Genomic DNA, 13655 nt, shown 5'->3' on the forward strand with positions numbered 1-13655 from the left:
CCTCCCCCACATGTTAAAGGAAATATACCATCAGAATACCCATTTGTACACCATACTCATTAACACCCATTCTTTTCCAGCTGGTTGAAGAAGGAAAACACTAACACGCATGCAAGATTTGCAGAGTGGGCTTACATCATACTGTGAAATCTTACACTGGCCACTGAGTGATAGGACCTAAAACAGCAATAAAATTAAGTACAATTGTAAAAGTAAAAATAATCTTTATTGTGTAAACATCACTAAGCGGTTAAAATTAAACCCCTTAAATATTTATAGCACTTATATTCCTATGATGTAGCTTGGTTTTTATACTTCTCTTTCTCCATGGTGTGTTATCAATCCCACTATACTTCAGCACAGCATATCAACCCCACTATACCTCATAACAGTACTGGATGGGGAGCAGACTGCTGTCTAATTATATTCATTTGTCACCAAAAAAAGTTTGGAATCCCTTGTGGAAAGCAAGGAAGTGATAGTTGGGTTAACTAAACTTTGATTTTTATCAAGCTGATCAAGTGAAGAAGGAATATTCAGATGGGGATAACTAAATAAGTTACTACTTGCTGAATTATACGTAATGAGGAAATAAAGTAGATGCTTCTTTATGAAGAAAGCATTGGGCATGTTTTAAATTTAAAATGCCAGACATAATCTCACCGGAATTTGCCACATCATTTAGATAACCATATTAGATACATGTTAGATTGGCACATAGTCCTGCATAACATATTTGATGTACAACTCAAGAAAGCAAAGGTGTGGAAAAAGGACTTGCAAGAACATCCAAATATATCAAGCATTTATCTCATCTCTCAAAATATTACACCAGTCAAATAAGAATATTTCCATTACATGTGTACTTTACCAAGTTAACATGATGGACAATAATTGTGGAATCTCAAAGCAAAGTCTTGTTATTCCATCTAATTAACCTTATTACTGTCCGTTATCATGTGGATTTCCAATGCTAACAAAGTTTAATAGCACACTATTTTCATTAGCATGTCCTGTTTACTCAGTAATTTCTTTGATATTAGGTTTAAGCCACGATATATTCTACAGAGCCACCATATGAATGTAATATTCTGAATTCACTCGTCATTGAAATAAGAATAAGAGGCCAAATAGAAATCTTCTTTAAATAAAGGAAAAATATTTTATTTTATTAACCGAAATGTACATTATCATTGACAGAGTAACAAGTAACAATTCACATTTTTATAGCACAGCACAGATAAAAAGATATCTCTTTCCTTGGCAAAAAAATAAAATGAATATTCTTATACAACAAATATTTATGCTGCTGGATCCTGTAGTGATGACAAAGCAACGGAGTTAAGCACACACTACCAATATGTTCTTGCCACCATGATTTTATTGGTAATACTTACATTTTATCTCATAGAATGGATGGTAAGAATTGCCAGCTAACTAACATTTTCATTTTTGAATGGCAAAGTAATTCTGGCATGTTTAACATGAAATATTCTAGGAAAGGGGAAGATAGTACAATACATTTATCTGATGGGATATGAAATACAGTCCATGAGTACTAAGTGGTGGTGTTCCAGAAGACACTGTGACAGCCTTCTGTCCATTGAGCCTACATTGTCTAATGAAACATCACCACTAAGTGAACTATCACCACTATAAATCTTCTGCAGTACAAATAGCAAGAAATGAGGATAGACCTGTTCAAAACAGATCCTGATAAGTCAACATACACCTCTATGTGCATTTCTATACAATCTACAGCACAAATTAGAGTACTGCAGGTACTAGAGATTGTGAGGTAATCCAAAATGTATGGGGATTTTACACACACACATTGATCAATAGGAACCGTACAATCGAACATGTACTCATATTGATGAAAATAGCGTATATTCCATGCTCACATTTATTTACAGCTAATATGCCAGCACAGACCTTTCAGGTAGTTGGCATCTGAAACATTTCAGTCTGTGATTGTTGCACTTTGCTGATCGAGCTGGACATCAGATCTTATTCACTACCTTGAAACATGAGAGGCTTACATCTAGGGCCCATTCACCAGCAGGAGTTTCTTTCCAGTAAAGTCCTTGTTATGGCTAAATTCCACTGTCCCCTTTTCAGCAGTCACAAATCCATGATAAATTCCGTATAACACTGTAGTCAATAACAGCAGCACCAAATATTGTATTAATTCCCTTGATTAAAATACTATGCTAATGTTTTTACTGTCATATTATATCATTTCTATCATTTAAAATATGATCATTATTGATTTCTATATAAACTCGTTCTTGCAGCTCATGCTATTGATTTTGGTATATACCATTATAATTTACATTACTCTATGAATATAACATATTGCTTAGGTCAGATTGATAACAATTTGGAAAGCATCTTACTAACTTTTAAGTCTATCCTTTATTATTTTCTCCTTATTACCAGCCCAAAACATCATTACTTAATGAAACAAGAGCTAAACACTGATGTCACCGGTCACACGACCTGTAAATCAAATAGTAGGCAAGATTTTAAAAAGTGCTGGCCAGTTATTTGAAGAGCATCAATTGGTTCCTGTGAGTTATACTGTCCAAAAATGTATGTTGAATCTCCCTTTTTATAAATTAACCTATATGAAACTGAGACTTAATGGATTTTATTTATACGATATGCTGCACAGGCAAAGGGAATATCCTGTGCATATGATTACAAGTTGTGAGAATGACGTCAGCGTTTAGTATTGTTAATAAAAAAATATTTTTATGCTTAAAAGCTGAATTCAAAATAAGGTAAAGTAATTGTCCAGGATCGGTAAAAGAGGCCCCAGAAATGGTACAATTGTTGTCCATTGGTTGAATCTAGTATTGCACCACATTCTTATTGAATGTAATAATTCTTAGCTGCAATGCTAAACACTGTCCATGGGCAAGAGAAGGACTACTTTTGTAGAAAAAAAAAGAACAATTTCACTCATCCTGAGCAAGTCCTTTAAAATAGGAAACCAATCACTCATAGCTGTTGAGGGCCCCCAGTGTATTTCATGTTCTGCAAAGTGCATACAAAATGACTGCTAATAATACGGTGCAGCAACAGCTTGAGTAATAAAGTTGACCTATTCTAAATGTGATATAATTGAACATTATTTTATCTTTAGAAATAGATGACTTTTTGCAGTAAGTGGCAATGTTAAATGGCTTTTATATCATGTCAAAAATAAGTAATTTACTTTCTACATAATTCAATTCTGTAGAACATCAACCATACTTAAAGCACATATAACACAGCAAAACGCAAAAGAAAAAAATGCAGCCTTGAACTAGTTGTGTACAGGCACAGTTTGAGTGTTTGAAGAGAGGTGGATGAAACAACTTAACAACTGGTTAGACAAACCAACATGAACATATATGACAAACAAATTTCAACAGAAATATTTAATAAAACGTTGACTTTAAAAAAATGCCAAATTGGATTCAAGATGTTTAAGGCTGGTCAAAAAAAATCCTTTAAAAATATACAGCCCTCATCAATTAACTGAAACATGCAGTACACAAGATTCTTTCTCTATTTCTTAGAATTTGGCATGTGGAAACTTTGAAGAACCCTTGTGTAGGAAGAAGACCTGCTAGCTTAAAATTGCAAGCCTGGATGGCAGTTACCTTTTTCACATGTATTGTGCCTTCCCAAGCCATTATGAAAGAGATCTGGCCTCTGCTTGCGTGTAACCAGTAATGACAACCTCTTTGCAGTTATCTGTGTGCAAACAACCAGAGACATTTCGGTACTCTATTACACAGTATATTAATACAAATAAAAGTCATCTAAAAATACCAATGGAAATAAAAAAGATAAAAAACAAAATCCTACTGGCAGGACAACTGATTAGCAGATGATATACGATGCCAAGCTTATGTTCAGAGCCATTTTGTAGCTCCTTTAAATTGCAACATTGCATTGATATGATGTGTAGACGGGATGGTCCATGCAAATGGTCTGATCTGTTACACTGCGAGCTCTAAAGACAGGATCCCAGACATCTTCCGAATGGATCAGAAACTCACAAGAAATGAACGTTCAATGAAGTGTTGGTTATCATTTGGAAGCACATTGGTATAGCTGTATGTCCCTGAAAATATATGTGAATATTAAATATACTGGCCGGTCCATCCATACTCTATCCTCTTTATTGCCAGAAAGAAATCAGGTCAGTAGATATGCACAAATTCCACAGGATAAACACGTTTACAAGCATCAGAGTGAAATGTCTGCTGACAAAATGGTGTTTCCTAGCATTTCCAGCTGGGATTATGCAGTGTTTATGTTGTCTGGATAGAGCCTAGAGTTAATGTTACATTTAATTATTTCCATTATGTGGTCAATAGGGCTTGAGAGAATTCTATTTGTCAGATTGGTGTATTCTGTTTTATAAGATAGATGGGATAGGAGACCGAGAACGTCTGAGAGGACAAGGTGAACTGTAGGGTGATGTTACTGGAGACAGTCTCAAGGCATTGCCAGTCAAGCCAGCTATGTTGTTTAAACTTCGGGATTTCTCATATCCTTTTACGAAATATTGCACAGACATCAGTTGAATTCAACCAGAAAAAGACAGAGACAAACAGTAAAATGAAATGCAATCAATTATGAGTCCATCAAATTGGTTTATGTCAACAGTAATGAAGGGCTGAGACAAGTTATAGGTCAATCATTAACCACATACAAAATTACATTCTTTAAAGAAGAAACTTTCTTAATCATTGCACGATCTTGATTTGATCTATAACTGTGTTAGCCGAAATAATATGACATGTTAAACTGTATGGTCAAAATGCATAATAAAATACAAAAAGCAACAAAGGAAATGCTAAGTTCAGATTCAGAATGTCCCTGACAAATCATAAAGCAAGTGCTAAGGTGCAGATGGAAACAAATTAACAAACCTTTCATTCATAAGTTATTCAGTTCAAACTCTGTCAAGCTAATGCATGCAACCATGCATTTAAGGGGAGTATAATAATGAATTTACCATTCTCTAGGGCCAGTATTTCATTAATTCAACAGCATTTCATCTATAAACAATTTAGATAAATGTTAAGTTATAATACCAAGGTCAACATTAACTTTCATGCATTTTTCTGGTTATCCTGTATGTTAAGATAAATAGATAGATAAACAGACAAATATCAATCTATGTAATCTAAAAACAGTGTTATATTCAGAAATATTAAATGATTGTTGATACAATTTAGTCATTTTTTTAATTTTGAGTTTTCAAAATACCTATTTTTTATTGTCCTACAATGACTATAATTATTTAGCTTTTATTATATATTATTATTTTACTATATATTTTATTAGATATATGTACAGTATTTCTACTGGCACAGTTAGCTATTCAAACATACTTAGTTCTTGATATTTTCTGTATAGTTATTGTTGCTTTCAAAATTACCTGAATACCTGATCTAATATAGGTAAACAAAAAATCACTAGAAAATCTACGGTTGTTGTTTCACAAATGCTTTTAAATTGGTTTGTAGATTATAAATCGTTACCTGTCACCTGCACTATGAATATAGGGGGACATTTATCATCAAGTTTCTGAGTTAAAACTGTTCTAGTTGCCCATGGAAACCAATCAGAGCTCAGCTTTAATTTTATAAACAGCTGTGGGAAAATCAAAGCTGAGCTCTGATTGGTTGCCATGGGCAACTAGAACAGTTCTGCTCTAAGAAACTTATGATAAATCTCCCACATTAGAGTCATTTTCAGAATTGAAAATTCAATTGTTCTTGTGCAATCAAACTAAGATTATTTTGTTCAATATAGATACATCAGATGAAATTATTAAACTACATTTTTGTGGGCAATGTGATCACTCAGTCAGTGGGTTTGCCCCATCTAGTCTTTTGCTATATTGCATACCACCCATTAAACTGACTGGGTGACTGTGTAATATACTGTTTCTTAGTGTTACATATTCAAAAGTAAAATCCTCTCTTTCCATTAACTCTCCAGCCATGGTGTTTGTTAGCAGGAGAGATCTCGTGGCCAGCTGTTACATACTGTAAATGTACACTTATACAGGCATAACAAAGCATAAGAGGACACCTGTTGAGATGACTGTCTATCAACAATCCATTGTCCAACAACTTAAACAGGTGCTCAGTTAACAGAAGCACAATGAACCCCATACTGTTAGATACATGTATTCAAACAAAACAAATATATAAAAAAAATACCGGTTACACAAGTAGTAAGTTCTATGTTTGGATGTAGCCATTTTTGTATTCTTGAGATCTGTGTCAGAACATAAAACATTTGAAAATAATTGTAGGACTGGAAAAGGTTTTTACAAAAGCAAGACTATTATGTACGAACCAGCGTCAATAAAACTCATCCAATGCACTGTATAACTGTAAAAAAAAATATTTATAACAAGATGAAGAAAAACCTATACTTTGTAAATATAGTGGTCAGCCATTAACTACTTTTCACTCTTACATTTTTCCAAAACAAACTAATGTTAATTTGCTTTTATAATGTCAAAGAGAACTTATCGTGTACATTTTGGACACCAAACCAGCATAAGGTACTTTTTGATTCATGGTTTAATGTCCTTAATATGACTAAGAGATGAACCCAATCTACTCATTGAACTCATCATGGATTGTTACCCCCAACGCATGCCCATTTTTTTTAATGAAACAATGGCAATAGACTTTGGCGAGATTTATCTTTTCTCATTCTAGTGTCTTAATCAGTCTAGTTTTTGTTTTTGGCTTTTTTCTGAGTCTAATTTGTATTATGTCTTTTTAGGTGCAGATTGCCGGTGAAAAGTGCAGGGTGTGCCAGATTTAGGACTTCTGGCGCACGTTCTGCATGAATCTGGCACCCTCTGCACTTCTCCAGACAGAGTGGACCACTTATTTTTTGGTGCACCTTTAACACAGGGCATGCAACACATGTCTGTGAAACTTTGCATGATAAATGTGGCGCACGGTCCAACTAAGCAATGGAACGCCCATTTCAGTGCAGAAATTTGTTTTGCATAAAGAATAGTGCAGCAGCACCACAAAATTCTTTGTGCAGACACTTCTTAAATAACTGTGGAACACCTAAAAGAAAGTGCAAAGTACGCAAGAAAAATGGTGCACGTCCCTTAGTAAATGTGCCCCTTGAGTTGTGGTGTCAATAAGTCTGCTTTTTGTTTAGTGTCCCAATTGCACCTGACACATTACCTTTAATATATAAGGATGGGTTGGCTAGATTCTACGGACGCTGACCACCGACTGAGAGTATCAGCGAATGTATCACTGGTTACAACTCCAAATAATTTATTGATAAAACCAGAATGGTAAAACAAAAGTACAGGAATGTATAGTATATCCTCCTAACGCGTTTCGGGTCGGATGACCCTTTCTCAAAGATTTTTTTTACATTACCTTTAAGTAATGGATGAAATAAATAACTATTTGACGGAATATTGTCAAAATTACTGATACCAAGCTGTCACAATTTACAGGATCTGCCACAACCGTATTGCTACATCCTCATAGGCATCCAGAGTCTGGAGCCCCTCAGGCTCATTTGCATTCAGTCCTTCACCCTGGTGGTAGATGCCCTTTAAGTCTAAAAAATGCCTATGCCCCTGTAAATTGTGACAGCTTGGTATCAGTATTTTGCCAATATTCCTTTAAATAGTTACTTTTTTCATCCGTTATTTAAAGGTAATGTATCAGGTGCAATTGGGACACTAAATATTAGTAGTTTTGATGAGCAAAACTACTAAATGTAACAGCCTTGGAGATTGTTTAATCATATGTGTTAAATGTTGTTTGAAACATTACAGTGAAAGATTGATTTATATTCAAGGATTACAGTAACTGGACTATGGGAACAATTTTTAAAAAATACTGTGTATTTCTGCACTGGATTGCTCCATAAACAACCTATAGAAAGGTGTGATTACACAGCTCTTCAGCTTATATAGTTAAACAGCTTACATTATGAAAATGGCTGACCTTACCCTACTACCCTTTGTATCTTTGATAACAATATTGCCTTTTAATAATCTTTTATATGGATACATTCATTTTTATATAATTATATCTAATCTTCATTACTAATTAAAAATGAAAGTTTAAAATCTACTTCTAAAAACTAAAGCTCCACCATTCATTAAAATTGACAATATAGTCATAAAATGTAAACCCTACAGAAGTTGCCCATTTGGTTCCATTCTAAACATTGGATTGGTGAACCATCAATTGTAATTCGGGTTTCACTCCTATTAGCAATATTTGTTTAGTCACTCCACATAGAATGGTCAAAATAAAACATAAAAAGCAAATGATGACCATCTGACAGTCCAGCAGCCCAACCAGTAATGAACATGCTTTAATCACTGTTCACTTGTACAATATAATAATCAGTGGCCACAATTACATATGATCTTACATGATGCCTATGCATTCTTCATTTTGATTTGTTAAAATTGTTCGTACCGCATGTTTAATAAAAGAAAACGCCACAACAGACACATAAATATCTTTAATCTGACAAAAGTAAAAATACATAAAATTTCTATGAATATGCACAGATGGAAGGCAGACATTGCTTATCAGCCTTGCTTCAACAAAATTAAAAAAATAAATAAAACTCATGAAACAGGCCTGGGCAGAAATGATAGTTCCCTTAAAATTTTGTTACACAACTTTTTGATGCAAACACTGCAATCAGACGATTTCTGTAACTGTCAATGAGACTTCTGCACCTCTCAGCAGGTATTTTGGGCCACTTGAGGAAGGGGGCCTTTTCTAGACGCATGTTTCAGCTCCTTCCAATAGATTCAATAGGATTTAGGTCAGGGCTTATAGAAGGTCACTTCAGAGTAGTCTAATGTTTTCCTCTTAGTCATTCTTGGGTGTTTTAAGCTGTGTGTTTTGGGTCATTATTCCCTATTAGCTGCTTGGAGGTGGTCTTATAATTTTTACCTCTGTTTGTCTATAATAATTTTCTAGGCTCCTGAGACAACTTTTTCTTTCGTTTCCTCTGGTCCATGTTAAATGTGGTACACTCCATGTCACCAATGGCACAGTGAGTAGCTGTAGCCCTATTTGCTGGCTACTGACAGATTAAATTAACATGTCCATTTGCTCACATTTTTTTAGGGGTTCCATCATTTCTATTGAGGCCGGTTTCATGAGTTGTTTTTTTAAATTTTGTTGAAGCATGGTTGAAAACAATTTGGATTGAGCGCGGTATTTAACTTTAAAATTGCGCTGCAACCAATTTACCACATACACCAGGAAGAAGATGGTGAACTCTGACGGACCTGAATGGGGAAGCGACACATGCAGGATATCGGGCGCATGATCTTTGTGAATCGCAGCAGAGTGCAATGTCGCTGGATAATGCACTTCGGGTGAACTCCGTCAGCCAGGTAAGTAAATGTGCCCCAATGTCTGCCTTTCATTTGTTCATTTTCATAGAAATGTAATTTATTATTACTTCTGTCAGATTCAAGTTATTTCTGTGACCATTGTGGATTTTTATTTCATTAAACAAGGGCTACCAACAATTTTGTCCATGTATGTAAAGGTGGGCAGACCAGTTATTAGGGCAATGCATTCATAGGGATGGTGATCATAGGGAAAAAGGGTATTTTATATTTGAAATGATAGTTTTTTTTGTCATGCTGAATATCCATATCCACAGTCTGCTCCTGACCATCCCTAAGTATTATACACAGGAGAGGAAAATTAAAGAACAACATACAAATTCCAAATTGTCAAGGTCTTTGTGTAGTCATCTGTGAATATATCCTATCAATTGTATGTATTTTAAAGCACAGAATAAAATTGTAAATGAAATCATTGTGATAGAACACTGATCAAAATTAGAGAACACTTTCAGATACCTGCATATTATTGATGTTAATCTGGCACCTGGTGCTAATTTCCTTAATTATCTGACAAACCCTATTTAACTGAGTGAAATTTTCCAGTTTTCACTGACTTTGCACAAATGATGTGCCGTTCCAAAGTGACTGAAACCTTCCCGCAGCAAAATGTCTAGATGAAGTTCAAAGGGGTGATCTTATCAACCATAAAAAGAGAAGTTGGTCATTCCAAGTCTGTGATTTTCTAGAATATTGCATATTTACAACATCACACATTCATTCAGGTCCCCCAAGAAGAATGGACACTCTCAAAAGACTATTGCATGGTAATCATTTTAAGACAGCAGCTGTAATTGCTAGCCAGTTCAGCACTGAACAGGGTACAGATCTATTCATCCGTTTATACAATGTCCCGAACCCAAAATGTGTAAAGGAGTAAGTGAAAGGTTGTGGTGGAAGTTTTAATATGTGGGGAATGTTTTCAACAGCAGGAGCTGGAACTCTCATACAGCTATGTGAATGCAAGTATGCATGCAGGACAATACTCCCTGTCACAGCAAAATGGGCAAAGCAGTTTCTAAACCCAATAAATAACCTATGGTAAATCGTTGATGACAAAGTCATAGCCAAGAAACCTACAACAGTCACCAAACTGTGGACCAGAACAGTGTGAGAACAGTGTGATGTCTTGTAGCTGCAGATGTGCTGAAGATATTCAAAGCAGAGGCCTGAGCACTTCCTAATGATTAGTGACTGTTGTAACCTCCAGAAAATGTAATTATAATCTTTCTCTGTTTCTGGTAAAATAAAGTGTTCATACATTGTTCTGTAATGTTGATCTCCAATTTATATAGTTCCTTTTCATATAATTTCATTGACATAAGTAACTGAAATTATACAACAGAATCATCTTTGCTGTTACTTAATAACTGTGTGCACTTTTTGCTAATGGAAAAGCTTTAAAGGCATTTTCCCAAAATCATTACCAAATAGCTCAGCCATAAGATAGGTGCTCAATAACTCAGGTCTCAACACCAGAATCCTCACTAATCATAAGATTGTGAGATACATGTCTGAATGGAGTAGTAGGTTAAGCAAATGCTAAGGATGATCAGTTATCCTTATTAGTCCAACCTGTTTTCTTCTTTTTCTTCTTGTGCACAACCACCACTTTATTACAATGTGGGGGGGGGGCAGATTACTCCATCAATGGGTTATTCCAGAAGTGAGACAACAAGGAGTTTGGGACTTTTTTCTTATCTTGACTAACTGATTTTGGAAATCACTTAGTACTATACTGAGTCAGTATTTGCATACCAAATTTTCTGTAGTCCAAAATATGGCAGGACCGCTTGGTTTTGCTCACATCGAAAAATTTGTTCATCATCAAGTCTAGCCTTGTAGTAAATAATTTCTTGTATATTTGGATTCCATATTAAAATATTCTATTGTAGAATGACCCACAAATCCAAGTACAATTTGTGAGGGAAGATACAATGACTGGCTAGGGAGTAATGTGATTAATATATTTGTTGCCCAGTATAATAGGTATCCCTGCACCAAGAGAGCAACAGCACCTACAGGACAATATGATGCCATGTAACTTAAAAGGACCAAAAATTACATACAAAATTGAAAATGTTTTTGAGCAATTCATTTCAGCAGGGTGGACTGATATAATAAAAATTAGTAAAAATATTTGCCACAGCTAAAACATTGCTGTTGATGAATGGCCACATCCTTTGGTTAAGTGAAAATAATGCTACACTGCTTGTTTTTAACCCCCCTAAAAATGACACACTAATTTATTGGTGTTATATGTTCAAAGTCCTGATCAAGATTTCTTCCATCTTCTGAAAATAAGAATCATCCCAATATATACAAGATTTTCATGTCCTATACATTATTTTACCATCAAACATTACACCTAAATGACCCTGAACTTCATCTAAATGAAAAGGGCAGATCTATTTGTACTCTCTTCTTCATAAATAAAAAAATGACCACTACTGTCTGTCCCATTGTTACTTATGTCATTCCACATTTGCTGTAGCAGTTTCCAAAAAGTCCCCCTCCTCTTCGATGGTGTTTCTGTTGGAAATATTAACCATCATCATTACTGAGGTGTTCACTAAGTGACTCTTTGTCTATCATTAGCCACCTTACTTGATTACTTACTATACATTTGCCTGGTAGATTCTCTATAAAATGTATTCTGCCAAATACAAGCTCATTTTCAGGTGAAAATTACTGGAAAGAGACAGAAGTTATCAGGTGACAGCGCTGCTTCCTTCAGTATCATTGCCTTCCCGGGTTATTTCCACAACCAGCATTCAAGTCCGCTGTCTACTTTTGAGCCATGGACAAACTGTAGTTGTACAGTGTCCAATCCAGTGTCCGTATCCAGATGATTTCAGTTCTCGCTCCCTGCCCAACATTTTTTCTTTAAAAGAACTGATAAAGCTGTTTTGTGGAAGAAGAGGTGCCTAGGCATGGAAACAATATCCATAAAATTCAGTTTTATTAATTCACTTTTGACATGAAAAACTCCAAAACCCACATACAACACAAGAATCAGTAGCTAACATTGTTTAAAATAGTCATTACTCACTAGTTTGATTGAGTACAGTTAACATGTGCCAACTTTTATGTAAAAAGCTAATAAAAAATAAATAAAAATGGTTTGCCCACATATAAATATTACAAGTAATCCAGATAATTCAATGGCTGACTATATAGCAAATATTATTGAAAGATGGAGCTTTATTTTAAAGAGGTTCTTCTCTGATAAACTCTAGCATTGTTCCTGTATGTTTCACCATCATACGTGCCCTTGTACACGAGTATATGCTGGCCTGGTCCATAGCCAAGGTGAGCATACAACAGAGTGCAGGATAGAGAAGGGGTCAGCGCTCGTCAGCCTTCCCCACTCCATTGAAAGCTGAGTGGCTTTGCTGTAAAAACGGAAAAATAAAGGTCATGACCTATATTTTGAGATGCAGATGCCCAGCTCCGTTATGATGGGGTGAAACATCATTGGGGTGAAACATCATGTGCTCACTGCACCGCTTGCCATAAACATCTGGGGGTTGATGTGGCTGCAAATTGTACGGCCCTAGCAATGGCCCCCATACGTTTGTGCGCAAGGGGCCTCAGGCCTTCAGACGGACGCATCTATAGAGATGCACCGGTGAAGTCCGTATTGTATCCACATCAATTTTTTTTACATCCGTATGTCAACCGTTCTTTACGGAGGTCTGTGGTCCATATTTGAGAAAAAATTGTGCATGCTGCAATTTTTTTCTTCACATCTGCACATAATTGAAAAAAATGGACATCTGAACAGACTTATAGAAATCAATGCGTCAGTAAGCTATCTGCAAAAAATAAGCATACTGATATCAAAAACACCCAGCTGAATGAGGTCTAACATCTTCAGAGATATCACCTATATTAAAGTCAGTGGTGGTGACTTATCACCACTTTGCTTTCCTTTACTACTTTTTGAGATTTATTTGTCCCAGTTGGTAATTATTAATCTCAGTTCAGACTTATTAGTCCCAGTTCAGACGTTTTCGTCCCAGTTCAGAAGCTGAGATGTATTTGTCCATACAACCAAATGTATAACTGAATTTCTAAGTTGAACCAATGACTAACTACCTTGTATCACTATAAAGTTCTTATCAGGGGTGGATTTGCCTGCAATTCATCCAACGCAACTGCTGGGAGCCAAAGATATGAGGGGGCTACACAGTGG

At 35.5% G+C, this 13655-nt stretch overlaps 1 protein-coding gene across 17 annotated transcripts in view; it reads right to left on the reverse strand.

The window, feature by feature from the left end:
* Nucleotides 1-1137: 1137 nt before the first annotated feature.
* The window catches only part of KCNC2 (potassium voltage-gated channel subfamily C member 2), a 183188-nt gene continuing 170670 nt past the window's right edge, over nt 1138-13655 (reverse strand). For 2 of the 17 annotated variants that reach the window (XM_072146739.1, XM_072146736.1), the window contains exons 5-6: nt 3654-3747; nt 1138-2154 (exon numbers count right to left, since the gene is read on the reverse strand). In XM_072146739.1, the coding sequence (XP_072002840.1) occupies nt 3686-3747 (62 nt within the window). In that variant the 3' untranslated portion in view covers nt 1138-2154; nt 3654-3685. The other 15 variants (XM_072146742.1, XM_072146740.1, XM_072146743.1 and 12 more) reach the window with 10 other exon arrangements.

The sequence above is a fragment of the Engystomops pustulosus genome, chromosome 4 (genome assembly GCF_040894005.1).
Source record: "Engystomops pustulosus chromosome 4, aEngPut4.maternal, whole genome shotgun sequence".
Classification (NCBI taxonomy): Eukaryota; Metazoa; Chordata; class Amphibia; order Anura; family Leptodactylidae; genus Engystomops; species Engystomops pustulosus.